Source organism: Acomys russatus, chromosome 6 (genome assembly GCF_903995435.1).
Source record: "Acomys russatus chromosome 6, mAcoRus1.1, whole genome shotgun sequence".
Taxonomy (NCBI): Eukaryota; Metazoa; Chordata; class Mammalia; order Rodentia; family Muridae; genus Acomys; species Acomys russatus.
In genome coordinates this window covers 11,205,627-11,223,963 of record NC_067142.1, presented here as the reverse complement: position 1 = coordinate 11,223,963, position 18,337 = coordinate 11,205,627, and the positions used below count along the sequence as shown (strand labels likewise).

Sequence of the window (18,337 nt, the reverse complement as noted above, 5' to 3'; positions counted from 1 at the left end):
TCACTCTCCATGGGTCACCCAGCATGCCTTTTAAATAATCCTGGCCCACTTTCCCAGCGGTGGTCCACAGCCACAGTAGGTGTTTTCTTTCATCAATTGCTAATTTCCTAAATGCCCCTATAGTCCTTCCAAAGTCCTGGTATATGAAGGTAATCTTTCAATTAAGGTTTCCTCTTAATAGGTGACATGAGCTAATGTCAAGTTGACAAAAACTAACCAGCACACTCTATACAAAATGTGAGTCCATAAGTGAACTTCATGTTTTATATTTGGAACTTGAAATTTGGAACTTGATAAATGTAGAATTGTGGTGTACTTGAGAATATTAATTTTATATGTTATGTCTATGTCAACAGAATGCATATGTATTATTTTGTTAATATTCACCATATTTCTGTTAAAGTTATATTTAGAGTCATCTACAGTATATTAGATCTCATAAATATTTAATTCAGGAATTCATTCCCATCTTAAGTGAGGTCAAACATTTGTCCAGACAAGACCCAGTTGTAAATATAATAAAAATCTATAATTTTAGGGCCCTGAAAGTGTTTCACTCCTGCAAATAATTCTGTTAATTAGTTTAATATCACAGAGAGATAACCAATATTATATTTTCTTGGTCAAATTTGAATACCATATTCCCTAGGAAGTCAGATACCTTAAGAATAATTATTAACGATATTTTGACATTCATGATTTAATGGTTTTACCTAATATTTCTGTGATTGATAATTTTTAAGTTGGAGTTTGGGAAGTAAGAAAGAAATAAAAATTTTGAAATGTGTGTTGAATTCTGGTTTCTAATTGTTTTTTAACTAAAGGTTTTGTTTTCCTCCTTTTAAAATGATTTAATTCTAATTGTGCTTTTGTTTGCAAGAATGAGTGCACTTGCATGTGAGTGTATATCTGTATGTGGATTTGTGAAAGTGAATGCAAGTGTTTTCGGAGGCCACAGACATGGTGGCCCGTATCTGGAGGTAAGGACAGTTGTGAGCAGGGTGCTTGGATGCTGGGAAATGAACTAGAGTCATCTGCAGCAGGAGGAAATTATATTTACTGCTGAATCATCTTTCAAGCTCACCTCTAAAAATTTGTTGTTTTAATCATGTATATGTGTGTTTATCTATGTGAGGGTATGTGCATGTTATTACTAATGCCTGAAGAAGACAGATGTAGTAGTTGGAATTCCTACATGCTGAAGTTACAGATAATTGTGATCTGACGTGTGGGAGCTGAGGACTTATCTCCAGTCTTCTGTAAGAGCAATGCACATACTTGGAAGGGCTGAACCATCTGATTTTTGGTAGTAAACAGACTTGAGATGTTCAGCCTTTTCTTTAATAGTTGCAAAACATCCTTATCCATAGTGATTTGTGCAGTCACCTACATAGGAAGTTCACAAATTAACCTTAGAGTTTATGTCTTTTCAAGAACAAGAGACATTCAGGAAGCACTGTTGATTGAACTTTTCATATTTTTCAGATCTAATTTCACTTAATGCATACCCTTCTAATGATGGTAGGGAGCTGTGTCAGACACAGATCTGAAGCCATAGTAATCTACAACATCACTTCCTAAACTATTTGCAACTCCATCCATAGTTGCCAACTTGAGATGTAATGCTGAAAAAAAAAAAAAAAAAAAAAAAAAACCAAACAATTGCATCAGTAAACATTTATTGAAGGATTGATTGAGAAGCTAGCCCATCTTAAACCGAGAAGCATCTGCATTTGTCATTTTCACTTAATATATGATAAGTAGGCAAGGAAGGGTTAGGGGTAGTGTCTAATATAGAGAGTACCAACATGTTTCTATGAATTTAGGGAACCTTGAATTTTAATAATCTGGGTGGGATCAGAAGGAGTGGAGAGAGAAGGTTGCAATAGGGCTGTAAAGTGAGTAAATAAATAAATGAAAAAAAAATTCTTTGTTTATTCCCCCTGATTTGTGAATATTTCCTGGCAACACTCCAAGAGCCTTCTTAGCTCCTTTAGTTCTCTTTCTTTTAATCTTACTATTTTCATGCTCTTTTATTTCTTTTTCATGCAGAAGCTCCTATACACTGATTGTGTTCTAAGCTTTAAGATTTTTAGCTACTGAAGGAGGGATGCTATCTGTGGTTTTGTAAAGAAAGAGCTAAGGTTGTATTTGCTGTAATTACGTTATTTACCTCTGCTTTCAGTGTAATGGAACTCTTCTAGTATTTACTTATACATTTTGTTTCATCATATTTGTCACATTGAACCCAATATTTTCACTTTTTAAAAAATAAATGGATTAGTTTATATTGGCACAATCTGAATACTTAGTAATAATTGGACAAAATGATTCATGCAAAACATATAACTTGCTTGGTGTGAGTCTATTATATTCCTATGCTTCCAGTTTTCAGGTATAAATATTCTCATCAAAAAGAGCTTCCTGTGGAGAGAAGCACTACTCCTTTTTCCTTCTCATTTGAAGTAGAAAGTGTGAAGGACCTGACTGGATGTGGTAATTGGCTGTCAGACACTATTTAGATCTGCTTTGAAAATGAGGCACTCCCTCCTCTGCTGTTCTATTGGTGCCAACAAATGTTTAAAATGGAGAGCTCAAATTGAAATGCTCATTTTCATCACTTCTCTATCATTTCTAATACTTTTTTAGACTTTCTTTGTGTAAGGGTAAAAGACTGGTGGGTTTGCAATTACACAAAGACTTTTTAAGAGAGATAGATTTTGTCCCTTGACTGGCAGATAAAAACAGGATGTCATTGAGGAGAGTTGCTACCTGAAATGCATTTAGGACTTGTAAGATAGTCTTTAATAAGCAGAAAGAAGTAATTTAATACCTGAGAGAGGATAATGTCAGACATAGTGAGGGAAAAAGACCTGGAAGGAATTCTCATGTATGTGTTTATGGACTGCATGACAAACTTACTGCCTTCAAATCAAACTGGAATTCCAGCTCTGAGAGATTGCCTTTGTGGACATCTGAACACTGTCTCCAAGAAGGTAGGTATATGTGGCTGTGAAAAGACTCTCTTTACTTTTCAGGTGCAGGAAGGCAATAACTTACAGCTACAGCATAATTATTCTCCCAGACCCAACATTTCATTCACATTTAATTGTTTTTTATCATTGTTTTGAAAAAATGGGGCTTTATTTTGGCTACTTTCCCATGACAAAGTTCTGGTGAAGTCTTCCTCCCTCTCTTTCTGTCTCTACATAAACAAAAAAAAATTTTTTTTTATATTTTTCTGTGTGCAACTTTTGTTTCTGCATCTATAAGTTCTTTTTGAGCTCCCCCTCCCCTTTGGCACTCTTTCTTCTGTTTTTTCTGTCCTATTCTGGTTTGTTCCTTTTTTATATTATCTAATTCTATTTTATTGTTATTATTTTTAAATTCCCATTTATATTCTAATGAACGTGAGAAAAGAAATGTATAGACTTGGGTGGCTGAGAAAGTGAGGAAATCCTGGGAGGATTTGGGGAAGAAGAAATTATAATCAGAATATATTGTATAAAATATATTTACCTAGCCAGGCATGGTGGTACATGCCTTTAATCCTAGCACTCGGGAGGCAGAGGCAGGCAGGAAGATTGCTGTGCATTTGAGTCCAGCCTGGTCTACAAAAGAGTATCCAGGACAGCCAAGGCTAACACAAAGTGACCATGTCTTGGGGTAAAAAAAAAAAAATATATATATATATATATATATATATATATACTTTACCTATTTTAAATTATAATTTTGACATAAAATGTAACATTTCTGTTTTTAAAACCCTTCTTATATTATAATTACAAATATTTTGATAAGAGTGAGTATAGGATAACAAAATTCAACTGTCCTCCTTCCCATTAACCAAGGTCAGGTAACCCTGGTATTTGTTCTCACTCTTAAACATTTCTCATTTCTCAGTAAATCGTACTTAAATTTGTACTTAGAATAAGTCTCACCATTCCAAATGCAAACAAAAAGAATCTGACAGGGAGTTTTGCCTTTGTATGTCCCCTGAACAGAATGTCTGAAGATGTTACCAACTCCAAACCTCCTGTCGGATACAGTCTGTGTCTTTACAGAATAATGAGTAGCTGATGGGGCTAAGAGGGGAGATCGAGGCATTTTTATGTTCTAAAAGGATGAATCTGCACTCCACAATGTACAAAAGAATCTGTGTGTACATGCTATTACCTGATTAGTGTATACACACTGTTAATGGCCTCTTTGCAATTTTTAATGTCTTCTAGTGAAAGTGGCCTTGGTTTAGTGCAAGGTTGATAATGAGAGACAACAATTAGTCAATGTTTTTCTAAAGCCCTTCCAAATAGATAATGCCTAGACAATTAGGAAACCCTGCAGCAGATGATAAGAATAAAAGTTATTGACACCATTGTAGACTCAATTTTCTTAACCAAAATATTTTATAAACAACTGATTGGCCGAGCCTATGTCAATTATAACCCAATTAACCAAAACAGTATGAAATGAAGATTAATTGACACAAAACAAATCTTTAAGGATATAAGTCCTGAGGAACGATTCTCCGGTTGGGAGCCCAAGCATTTCTTCCACTGGAACCGCGGGTAATAAGACCCCAGAGCCTCAGCAGGAGACAGAGCTTTGAAGCCTTCCCTCAAGCGGATTTCTCTAGGAGCGTCTTGAAGGGCAGCGATAAACAACCAAATCTATCTCGTCTCTAATCTGTACTGCCACCAGTTATGGGCTCCTTTATATAGCTCCACCCAGTGTCTGTTCACAGGATCTTTTTCATCTGGTGGCAATTAAGCTCCTACACTAGGTGGTTGCCCTGCTAGTGAAGTAACATCACCTGTTCTCTTATTAGACCGTTCGATCCCACACTTGGGATCCTAAAAAACAGGTTTCTCTCCTTCACACCATAGAACACATCTCAAAGCTGACCACCTGAGCACAGAAGCGAGGCTCAGAACTTAATTACTGAATGCCTTGGTCACCAACTTTAGACAGTCTGCTCCCTATAGAACCTGAAAATGAGACAGAAGGAAGATATTTCTAGGATGTTGACCATCTGTCTTCTCAGAGCCCTTGTTCCTTGAAGAAAAGTCACCTTAAACATTCAGTTCCTATATCTGCTCATTTCTGTTCTGATAGTCAGCATGAACTGCAGTATTATTATTGCAAGAAGAAAGAGGATCTAGTAATTTATTTAGTTTTTAAATTTTATGTATTTTTATTTTTATTCATTTTATAAAATCATTGAAACAAAATGGCTACACTTCTGTTTGAGGAATAATGTCTGGGCTCAGCGGTAAATAAAACTCTTGTCACAAATCTCAGCCAACTGATTTTGAATCCTGATCACATGGAATAAAAGGAGAGATAATACCTGTGCTCTGAGTTCTATATTATGGCACACTCCAGACCCATCCCCAAGGAAGCACACATAAACAAAATAAATTAAATTATCATAGGATTTATGAAATTCTCTATTAGCAGTCCAAACAAATATTCTCTCTTGTTAAGCCTGAAATCAGTCTCCTAGGCCAAAAACATTGGCCAATTTTGAAGATTAAGTAGAATAGTATGTGACTGTCTTTCATGCTACATATAGAACATTTGACAAGTATTTGCCTTGCCGAAAGTTTTTATTCAAATTTTTCCTGGAATAAATTTCACTTTAAGACCAACTCAGTGCACTTTCCCTTTATTCAGAGCATAGAAATGAGCTGGAAAGTTGGAGTTTGGGTAAGAATGTCTTACTGTTTTCCTTCCATTCCTTTACTAGAATCATTCCAGTTCTGCTGAACCACACCATCTAGATAATAGTATAAGAAACATTGAGAAAACTGCATAAATATGTTGAACTTGACTTAGAAAAATGAACCTGTCAAATAAAGAAGGATTTACCCTCAGACTTCAAGGCATGTGGGAAGGCTTGTGGTTTATGATGATTTTATGGAATTTATATGCTTCATGTGTTTGTGTTTCTCTAAGATTTAGATGTTTCCACCTAGACCCAGTTCGATATGTTAACAAATGTATCCCTAAGGAGATGATTCAATCTTGATTGCTGACTTGTGATTGGGATTTATTTTCTTACAAAGTGCTCTGGGGCAACCTGTTCTCTTCCACCTTGTAGGGTACACTAGGAGAAAATTCTGATTGGTCAGACCATTATCTATGTGATAAAACGCTTAACATAAACAACTGAAGGGAGAAAGGATTCATTTGATTCATAGCTTCACAGGTTGAGTCCTCTGCAGCCAGCAGCAGCTACTTTTGGTTCTGGGTTGTCTGATGCAGAGCCTAATGATAGGAAAGTTTTGGATGAGTAGAGTATTTTGCCTACTTGTGATGGTCATGAAGCAGAAAGACATAGGAACGAACCCAGGCAAGATACAGCGCCAGGAACATGCCCCCAGTGATTTAATTCTGCCAATAATCCTTTCATCTCTAGTTCTAGGACTTTTGAATCAATGACATCTATTCATATTACAATAAACGTAATTGTATTGTTTATTGTCTATTATCTGTCAACCAAATCCCCAAAACAGGAGCCTGTGATAGACACTTTGAAGAATGAGTCGTGGGGCACCTTGATCCTAGACTTTCTAAGTATAAAAATCCAGAACCAAGAGTAATAAACTTTTTTTCTAAGATTTAGCCAATGAAAGATATTCTAAGTATTCTAAGGGATAACGTTAGTGCTCATATCCTGGTTTTCTACAATATCAGTGGTTGTAAATATTATGGGATTTGAAGCTGTAAGAATCACTTCAACATTAATAGGTAGCAAAGTGTTATTCTTGAGGTGGCCATGATGCTGTCCTAATAGCAATTTGGGAATTGTATTCATTGTTTCCTTGTTGCTGTGACAAAATACCTGACAAAATTTTGCATCACCTTTTGAAGTTAAAAGGTGTCAGGTAACCTCTCAGCTGGTTACATTGTATCTACAGGCAAGAAGCAGAGAGTCATGAATGTTGTGTTGAGCTCATCTTCTCTCTTAATTCTGTTCAGAACCTGAGTCCATTCATTGGTGCTACTCATATTCAGGGAAGATCTATGTTCCTCAGTTAAATGTTTCTGCTAATACCTTCATAAAGAGACCCTTATGTGATTCGTAATCCAGTCATATTGACACTGAAGATTAGTCACCACAGAAACATATTGCCAAAGAGATTGCCTATCAATATCATTTGGAAGACTATAGGGATTTTATCAAAATCAAATCGTAGAAGGAAGCGAAAAAGCAATTTTGTGATGTGATTAAATCACATGACATTGTGTGCATCTTTTAAAAAAGACTATCATATGTTTTCCAGCAAATATAATATTGGTTCCACACTGCCACAGGATAAAACGGTAATTGGGTAGAATTTGAGCTGAGGAGTTTTCTTTTTCTTTTTTTTTTTTTTTTTCTACATGCTTTATGGTATCTTTATGATAATGCATCTGTTTAATACCTATGTCTCCAACTGATGCATTTTTAAATTTTACGGAGACACAGAAAACAGAGGTCATTAGAAGTTCCAAAATAACACTTTTCCCCCTGAACTTCACAAAAGTATGATATTCCCCTGTATTATTCATTATTTACTTTGGAAAACAAATAGAACTTCTGGCACCTCTTAGGCATCTCACTCCAATTTGTTCTTTCCTGTGTTATTAGTGAACAGGCATCAGAGTGAAGGCTGGTCCACATCCACAATGACTGCATGTACTCTTTGCTGGTCGCAGTCTGAAGAATGGTTTCTTTTAATGGATGAAATTCAGAAATATTACTTGTCAGGTAATCATTCTCTTAAGAAGAGAAGGTGATTCTGAGAGATAATAGTGAAGAGTGAATTATACAAATCTAGTCTGTGTGTTTACCACAAATAAAATAATGATTCCAGTTGGCATGTCCCCGTGTCTTTTCCAGGTATGATATTTACATCTATTTACCCCAGATAAGATACCTGTGCCTGCATAAGGTATGATTCTACTCAGGTTTAGCTTAATGAACCAGTGAATTTATTGGGGTTCTTTAAAAAACTAGGAGCCATTATTACTTTTTCAGATATTTGTGCCTGAAAGGCAACCCCATCAGTGAAGTCAGCCCTACAGCAGGACACAAATCATGAAAGTTGTATCCCTCCTCACCCCACCACAACCAGCAGGGTATCCTACTTGTTAGCAAGTCTCCTTTTCCCAGAAGGCTTTACTTATTTAAAACCTTGAAAATTATTTTTTAATTGTGTGAGTTTTAGGAGTTTCCTTACCTTGGTTAAGTTTAACTGCCTACATAGTTTTATATCTTTAATATACTTTCCAAGTCATAAGAGCCTTCATCCTCATTAAAGAATAGAAAGTCTTATTCTGAGGAAGCATCTGCACAAGCACAATCATTTGGAAGCTAGGCAGCTATTGCCACTTAGAGACCAGAGACCATGCAATGACATGCATAATGGCAGGAGCTTCTTCAGTGCCCATGCCATCTGGCTTGAGATATGATTGTCTATCATTTGAAAAATAGGATAATTACTTAAATTGTGAGCCTCCAAACAGCAGTGATAATGAATAATATGTGGGGTTAAATGAAGATTAAATAAAACACTGTACACAAAGCGTCTTGCAAAATGCCAAATATATACTCTTCAATCACTCTTTGTTACTTTCAAATTCCCTTACTTCAACAAGCCTTAGAACTCAACATTTTCTTGGGAGTCTGAGGATATTTAAAGCTGGTAGCGCTGTTTTGCATCCAGCAGGAACCCAGGCTTTGTCTAGTACACTGCTGGGAAGCTTGGCCCTCCTAGCATACAACCCAAATTTCATGTGTATGGTGGAAAAACATGAAGCACAGAGACAAAGGAACTCAGAGCTCCAGAACCTGTGCAAGTTGGACCTGACTGGGAAAGGGTGGTGGCTTCAGCAACAGCTGGTATCAGAGGTGTGATAGGAATGCCAAAACCAAGAGAGGCATATACTGGAGCACATTTTTGTCCTGATGGAAAAAATTGGTGCTTCAGGAACAGCCATTCTCTTGCTCCCAGCAGGGCACTGTGGTTAGCAGAGTGGTGGTGGCAACAATTCACACTGAAAGGCCATTGAATTGCAGAAGCTTGTTACAGCTAGCAGCACCTGGATGACTGACTGGCAGCCAGGTCATTGGGGTGCAATGATCAAGTCTTTGGGGAGAATAAATGATGAGTATCAGATGATCTTTGTCAAAAAAGATGATGGTGACCCCTTTATGTCTTTTGATACATGGATTTCTAAACTTTCGGCAGTGGGAGGAGTTATTGACAGTGAATGTGTTTGATTAATTGGAGATAGGGATGTGGACGCAAGGGATACTTGATTTATATCCAGTATCACAGTCCTACCATAAGAAAGAGAACATAATACTTACGTATCTAAAAGTAGAGGAAGGAACTCCAAGTATGGTCAAAGGTCATTGGTTGAGAGCTAAAACACCAAGACATCTTATTAGTGTAGGGTGGGTGTTTCTGGGATTCCTCTAGTGCTCCTTGAATGATCTTCTTACAAGGAAACATATAGGCTTGTAATATCCCTGAGGGCTGTGTTGGGCTCCTTAGAAGATCTGGGATGTGCAGATCAGGCAGAGAGGGAACCCAGCTGAGAAAGGGAGTCTGTCATTATATACCAAGCTCAGAGGATATCTGGTAATGCCAGACTTTGACCTTAGCAAAAGGGCCTCACAGGTAGGACTTGAAAAAAGTCTTTTCTTTTTCTGATACACAATACTATAGGAATAAACTTATGTCTAGTGCCAAACTAACCTCATTTGCTGACATGACCACCTCAATAGACTCCTATTGTTAGAAATCATAAGCCATAAATTGGTATATTTTTAACCTTTGATATCAATTTTCCATACTCCATCACTTGACCATAATATATATTATTTCATGACCTTAAAAGAATAAAACAATGCATTACAGCAAGCACTTAAAATTGATACATTTTCTGCTTTACATATTCAAAATTGTAAAAGGCATAAAGAGGCAATTTCTTGTCTGGGAACAAACCCACAGGTTTTCATTAATCATCATATGATTGGCTATACATCAATAAGAAACAATTCCAAAGTCCCATTGGTTTGTATCCATGTGTTAATTTTTTGCTGATATCGTCTTGTAGCTTAATGCATTTACCAAGTTTATCTTTTGTCTGTTGGTATTGCCAAGAAATTTGACTTATAAATATTTTTCTTCAACTTCAAAACATTTTTAAATGATATGTAATTTATAAGTCATAAAAAATTATTACACACACATATTCAGTTTTATCAGAAATATCCATTACTCTACATAAAGACAATATTGAACCTTTCATCCTCTGACATATTATTTTTCAATGTCATTTTCAGCCACAAAATCTGACTTTCTATCGTGCAGAGGGACATTTAAGTAGCAATATGAAATCTTGTGTGTGTGGTCTATTCACAGAAAACAATATATATGTCTTCTATATTTCAGCTTTATTTGTATCCATTGATAATACTTCTACAGCCCTTAGTTTTTTTATTAACATAATCTAGCCTCATTTGGGAAGAGGGAACCACAATTAAAATGTATTATTCAGATTGGTCCATTGACAAAACTTTGGGAAATTTCTTGATTAATTATTGATGTGGGAAGCCCACTACACTATGGGTAATCCACCTTCAGCAGTTGGTCCTGGGTTCTATAAGAAAGCAAGTGGAGTAAGCTCTAGAGGCAAGGCAGTAGGCAGTATTCTTCGTGGCCTCTTCTTCAGGTCATGCCACAAGGGTCATGCCTTGAGTTCTTGCCTTAACTACTAAAAGATGAACTACAAGCTATAAGAAGAAATAAACTCATGCAAAAGTTGCCTCATCTCATGTTGATGATCATAGCAATAGAATGCAAACTAAGACATTTTTATACTTATTAAATAAGGTTGTATATATGTCCAAGCTAAGAGGAATGCATATGTAAGTGTGCACATGTATTTGTATTCATGGAACCCAAAATTTTTACATTAAATATCTTCCTCAATCACCTGCAACCTTTTTTTCCCCATACATGTTCTATTCCTGAATTTGGAGTTCACCAGATTGGCTAAATTGTGTGTCCTCAGGAATCTCCTTGCTTAATTTCACAAAACTGAGATTGCAATTTTTTAATCATTCCAAACTTTTTGTTGGGCTTTCTGAATATCAAACTCAGGTCATGTTTAATGACTCAACAATCTCCCACTCCCATGTAAGTTTTGATGGCATAAGTATACAATTTTCAGTGTTTTACTTAATTATTTTTCAAATTCAGAAAACTTATTTATCTGAATCCAATCGAATTTATCATTCACAACATTAAGACATCTTGCAAAGAACCATCGAGTCCATGGCATTCCTGGGTCAGAATGCACCCCGACCGGAAGCCATCCTCCCAGGCCAGAAGCCATCCTCCCTGACTATTCTCAGAGCGCCTTAATTGCATCATCTTCTCTCTTTGTCTCCCATAGAGCTACATATTCACAGCTTAAAACCTGGTCACTGGTCTTCTCGGATTTTGATTTTTTAGATGCCAACTCCTCCGGCATAAGACATGTGCAGTGCTCCAGAAACTGTGCGATGTCATCAATGGTCCACCTGTCTTCTCGGAGGGCGTGCTCTTCAAGTGTAAAAAGCCTCTGCTTGGTCAGCTCCAGCACGCTTGCACAGGAAGAGAGTTCCTTGCCAATGTCATTGACCAAGCTTCGAATGTAAAAGCCACCTCCACACTCAACATCTAACGTGAAAAACGGTGGCTGGAATTTGAGGAGGGAAACGCTGTGCATAGTCACCAGCCTGGCGGGCCTGGGCTCCACTGATCCACCTCTTTTCATCAGGGTAGAGAGTCGCTGTCCGTCCTTCTTCAGCGCAGAGTAGAGAGGGGGCACTTGCATTATGTTCCCAGTGTACCTTCCCGGTAGAATCCAGGGTGTCGGTAGCTTTCCCGAACTCTCCAATGGCGATGTACCTCTTGGACGCCGACAACATACTGGTCAGCATTTTTGTTCCTCTTCCAATCCCAACCACCACAACACCTTGTGCTGCACTGTCCAGCTTCCCTCCATGTCCAATTTTCAGTGTCTTCTTTTGCCTCCTGTTCCACTCTGGAGAAGGCATGCCAAGTTCTGCCAGCAGCTTCCCCTTCAGTCGGTTCAGCAGCTCAGCTGAAGTGGGCCCTTTGGGATTGTGCAGGACGAATACGCCGCTGCGCAACATCAGCTTGGCAGCCAGGGCGGCCTTGGAAACCTGGGCCTGCGGTCTGCTCCCGGCCGCCGCCACAGCTGTGGCCACGGAGGGCGCAGCTGCACATGAGGTGTCTGGGGCCGTGTCCACTATCAGCGGTGAAACCACCTCTCGTTTACTTGGTTCATATTGGCTTGCTCCCAGCTGACACTAAGCTGTTACTCAACATATAGAAATCCTGTTTATGTGGTTTTGCTTCTTTTGAGAAAATAGTTGTAAAAGAAAATGGCTTGGAAAAACACATTTCTCCACAATGACTGCGCCCATTGGCTCACAGAGTGAACAGGGTTTACCTTACAGAATTCCAAATGACAGTCGTTTCTTTTCAGATGTAGATCTATTGTCATGTAGGAGATTAGTTTCTTCTAGTTTGGTTTTATTTAATGATTTCCTCTCAAGTTTATATATATATATATTACATTTTAAAAATGGTACAAGTATAGAACCGATTAACGTTTTGTGTCTTCTTTAATTCACTTGTATGCTTGCTTGTTTTTACTTATATTTTCTTTCATATGTGGTAGAGTTATTGCCAATTTCCTGAGAAAGCACCATATTGATTCCCAAATTGGTTGTACAAATGTGCACTCTCACCAGCAATGGAAGAGTGGACCCCTTTCTTCACATCCTTGCCAGTGTGTGCGTTTACCTGAGTTTTTGATTTTAGCCATTTGAGTAGGTATAAGACGGAATCTCAGAGTTGTTTTGAATTGAATTTCCCTGATATCTATAGATGTTGACCATTTCTTTAAGTGTTTTTCAGCCATTTGATCTTCCTCTCTTGAGAATTCTGTTTAGTGCAGTAGACCATTTTTTAATTTGGTTATTTGATTTGGTGGTGTATAATTTCTTGAGTTCTTTATATATTTTAGATATGAGCCCTTTGTCAGTTGTAGGGTTGGTAAACATCTTTTCACCATCTGTGATCTGGTGCTTTGTTCTGTTGACAGTGTTATCTGCCGTGCAGAAGATTCTCAGTCTCATGAGGTCCTATTTATTTATTGTTGATCTTAGAGCCTGAGCTCTTGGTGTTCCTTTCAGGAAATTTTCTCCTGTGCCAATGAGTTCTAGGGTCGTACCCACTTTTTTCTTCTAACAGGTTTAGTGTGTATGTTTTTATGTTGAGGTCTTTAATCCACTTGGACTTTAGTTTTTTGAAGGATGATAAATACGAAATTTGCAGTCTTTTTTAGAAGCAGTCATCCAGTTGGACCAGCATCATTTTGAAGATACTGTCTTTTTTACATTGTATGGTTTTGGCTTCTTTGTCAAAAATCAAATTACCATAAGTGTATGGATGTGTGTCTGAGTCTTCAATTTGATTCTGTTGGTCTACCAGCCTATTTCTATGGCAATACCATGCCATTTTTATTACTGTGGCTCTGTAGTGCATCTTGAGATCAGGGACTGAAATTTTTCCTGTAGATCTCTTATTGGATAGGATTGTCTTAACTATCCTTGGTTTTTGTTTTCTATACGGTGTTGAGAATTGATCTTTCCACTTCTATAAAATATTGTTTTGGTATTTTGATAAAGGTTGCATTGAATCTGTATACTGCTTTTGGTAGAATGGCTAGTTTTTCTAAGTTGATTCTCCCAATCCATGAGCATGGAAGATATTTCCATTTTCTTGTATCCTCTTCAATTTGTTTTTGCAGAACTTGAAGTTTTTTCATATAGGTTTTTCACTTTCTTTGTTATAATTACACTCAGGTATTTTATAGTGTTTGAGGCTATTGTGAAGGGAATGTTTTCCCTCATTTCTTTCTCCACCCATTTGTCATCTGTATACAGGAGAGCTTTTGACTTTTTTGTGTTAATTTTCTATCCTGCCACATTGCTGAACTTGTTTATCAGTCATCGGAGTTCTCTGGTAGAATTTTGAGGGCTGGTGATATATATTATCATAAATCTGCAAATAGTGAAATTTTAACTTTTTTTTTCTGTATGTTTTTCCTTGATCTCGTTTAGAACTTTTATTGCTCTAGATAGGAATTTAGCTTGATGTTGGCTATAGGCTTGCTGTATATTGCCTTTACTATGTTTAGGTATGTGCCTTGTACCCCTAAACTCTCTAAGACTTTTGAAATGAAAGGGTGTTTGATTTATCAAATGCTTTTTCCACATCTAAAGAGATGATCATGTACTTTTTCTTTCAGTTTGTTTATATGGTTGATTACAATGTTGGATTTCCTCATATTGAACAACCCCTGCATGCCTAGTATGAAGCCTACTTGGTCACGTGGGTTAGATTTTTAATGTGATCTTGGATTCAGTTTCCAGAATTTTATTGAGTATTTTTACATCTATGTTCATGACGGAGATTGGTATAAAATTCTCTTTCTTTGTTTTGTCTTTGTATTAAGGTGACTGTCGCTTCATAGAATGAGTTTGGTAGTATTCCTTCTGTTTCTATTTTGTGGAATAGTTTGAGTAGTATTGGTATTAGTTTTTATTGTTGTTGATGCTGTTGTTGCTGTTGTTGTTTTTTAAGGTCTGGTATAATTCTGTGCTGAATCCATTAAGCCCAGGGCTCTGTTTTGGGGGAAGATGTTTGATGACTTCTTCTATTTCGTTAGGGGATAAAGAACTCTTTAATTTGTTTGCCTGACCTTGATTCAACTTTGTAAAGTGGAATTTGTCAAGGAAATTGTCCTTATCCTTTAGATTTTCAAATTTTGTGGCTTATGTGCTTTTGAAGTAAGACCTAATGATTCTTTGGATTTCCTCAGTATCCATTGTTATTCCTCCCTTTTCATTTCTGATTTTGTTAATTTGGGTATTCTTTCTTTGCCTTTTAGTCAGTTTGTCTAAGAGTGTGTCTCTCTTGTTGATTTTCTCAATGAAACAGCTCTTGATTTTGTTGATTTTTTGAGTTGTTTTATTTGTTTCTAATTTATTGATTTCAGCCCTGAGTTTGATTATTTCTAGCCATGTACAATTCTTGGATGTGTTTGCTTCTTTCTTCTCTTGAGTTTTCAGATGTTTCACTTAGTTACTTGTAAGTGATGTCTCCAGTTTCTTTGTGAAGTCACATAGTGCTATGAACTTTCTTCATAGCACTGTTTCATTGTGTCCTAAATGTTTGGATATGTTTTGCCTTCATTTTCAATGAATTCTAGGAAGTCTTTTATTTCTTTATTTATTTCATCCTGACCCAGTTGTCATTGAATAGAAGATTGTTCAGTTTCCATGTGTTTGTAGGCTTTTTGTTAATTCTATTGCTGTTGATGCTCAGCTTTAGGCCATGGTGGTCTGATAAGATCCAGGGGATTATTTAAATTTTTTGTATCTATTGAGGTTTGTTTTGTGACCAATTATATGGTCTATTTTGGACAAGGTTTCATATAGCACAGAGAAGAAGGTATATTCTTTACTGTTTGGCTAAAAAGTTCTGTGGATGTCTGTTAGGTACATTTGATTCGTGAGCTCTGTTAGCTTGATTATTTCTCTTTTTAATTACTGTCTGGAGGATCTGTCCTTTGGTGATAGTGGGACATTGAGGTCTCCCACTATTATTTTCTTTTGATCAATGAGTGATTTAAACTTTAAAAGTATTTTTTTCTTTACAAATGCAGGTTTCCTAATATTTGGGCATAGATATTCAGGATAGTGATGTCCTCTGGTGGATTTTTTCCTTTTATTAGAACAAAGGGTGCTTCTTGATCTTTCTTGATATATTTTAATTGAAAGTCTACTTATCAGATATTACAATGGCTACTCCCACTTACTTCTTGTGTCCATTTGCTTGGAAATACTTTTCCTGCCCTTTACTCTCAGATAATGTCTATGTTTGTTGTCGAGATGTGTTTCTTGAATGCAGGATATTGGTGGATCTTGTTTTCGCATCCATTTTGTTAGCGTGTGTCTTTTTACTAGGGAGTTGAGGACATTGACATTGACAGATACTTATGACTAATGGTTATTGGATCCTTTTATTGTGGAGTTCATGGTGATTCTGTGTCTGTTTTGCTTTTTTTGTACTTTTTGGGTGTACTTGACCTCATTGTAATGACATTCTCCTTCTACTATTTTCGATTCAGCTAGGTTGCTGTTTAGATACTTTTTAAATTTGATTTTGTCATGGAATAGCTTGTTTTCTTCATCTATGGTGATTGAAAGTTTTTCTGGATATAGTAGTCTTTCTTGGCCTCTGTGATCTCTTACTGTCTGCATGACCTCAGCCCAGGCCCTTCTGGCTTTCTTGGAATCTGTTGAACAATCAGGTGTAATGCTGATGGGTCTGCACTTATATGTTTTTTGCCTTATTCTCTTGCTGCCTTTAATATCTTTTCTTCAGTCTGCAGAATTAGTGTTTGATTATTACGTGTCAGGAGGAATTTCTTTTCTTGTCTGGCATACTTGTGTTCTGTAGGCCTATGGTATGTTTAAGAGTATCTCTTTCTGTAAATTGGGGATATTTTCTTCTATGATTTGCTTGAAGACATTTTATGGTGCTTGAGACTTTGAGTCTTCCTTTTCATTTACTCCTATAATCCGGAGGATACACCTTCTCATGGTATCCTTGATTTCTTGGATGCTTTGTGTTACCAATTTTTCTGTTTTAATATTTTCTTTGAGAGATGTATCAATTTCTTCTATTGTATCTTCAACACCTGAGATTCTCTCCTCCATATGTTGAATTATGTTGTTTGGCCTTGTCTGTTGGATTCCTGCTTCCTCCTTTAATGTTCCATGTTGCAGTTTTTCTCTATTTGTTATTTCTTAATATTGTCTAATTCTGTTTTCATGTCTTGAAGTGTTTTATTTAATTCCTTCACCTGTTTGCTTGTGGTTTCTTGTTTCTCTTGTGTGGCCTCTATGCATTTGTGTGTATTTTCCTGGAATTCTTGGAAGGATTTATTCATTTCCTTCTTATAGTTCTCAAATGACAGTGTAAGCATGGTTTTGAGGTCATTTCCCTGTTATTCTGCTGTATTAGGGTATCTGTTGGTTTCTGTGATTTCTAGTGGGACCATAATGTCATGCTTTCTGTTATTTGACCTCTTATTCTTTCTTTTAGGCATCTGATGAGAGGGCTTGGGCTTTCTGAGCTGATAGTCACAGGAATAAGTACCTTTGAGAGGCAGCTGCTTCCTCTACTGGATTCACAGACTTTCTTCCTGTATCCATATTCTTCTAAGCTCTGCCACCTAGGGCCCATGTTTTTATAGAGTTCCTCTCATGACTTGTCTCCTCTGAGGAGTCAATCACAGAGTAGACCTGTGACTTGGAAGCCAGAATCTGTGTGGCTTATGCTTTGTAATGTAGGAGGGCCACTCTGCTCCAGTTCTCTAAAGACAAAGTGTGTTCACAGTTTGTGAATCTCAATCCCATGGGAATACCAGCCAGTTTGGGAGGGGGGTGGGTAGGGCTTTCTTTTCATCTTCCTTATTTGTTTAGATTGAGGAGCCCCCAAGCCTGTTTTTTGGAATGTGGCCTGCTGGTTCTCTCACCTGCTATGTTGAGCTGAGCCATCCCTCTGGTAGCCACAGCTTGCCTTCTGTTTTTCCCTGCTGTTTTGCAGCCTTCTTCTGAGCCAAGGCACTGGTATCCACATTTGGTCACTCATCTCCGTTCACAGACTCCTGCTGCCCCTGTTGTGACTACTACCACAGTTCCTGCCAGACGGCACATTGATTCCATCTGCTGGTGCTTCTCCAACATTCTCTCTGCCTGCCTCCACAGCCACTGTTCCTGCTGACAGGCATGGATGGTCTGTTCACTAGGATGTCTGTGCTCTTCTCCTATTTGGGGCAGTGCAGTTTTTCTATGTTTTGTTCCTTTTGAACTGTGGAGTTCTCCTGCTGTAGTAAGGGAAGAGCTTGATGTTCCTGTTTAAGAAATCAATTCCCTGACTCAATTACTCTGGCTTCTAGATATGGTCTTCACCATTTGCTGCCATCTTAGAATACCTTTGAGCATTGATCTTTCAAGGTTCTTATACTCTATTGATGCTCCTGATCCATGAACATGGGGGATGTTTCCATCTTCTGAAAACTTCAAATTCTTTCTTCAGAGAAGAAGTTTCCTTGATTTCAGTGGAATTAATTTAAGTTTCTCTCCATTTTGTTTGATGTTGGCTATAGGCTTGTTGCATATTTC

General features: G+C 37.3%; 1 protein-coding gene across 1 annotated transcript; it reads right to left on the bottom strand.

The window, feature by feature from the left end:
* Positions 1-11,415: 11,415 nt before the first annotated feature.
* Positions 11,416-17,804, bottom strand: LOC127190913 (pseudouridylate synthase TRUB1-like). The gene is given in 3 exon segments (XM_051148187.1): positions 11,416-11,896; positions 11,898-12,365; positions 17,689-17,804. Coding segments are annotated over 3 exon segments (1,065 nt in total).
* Positions 17,805-18,337: the final 533 nt, after the last annotated feature.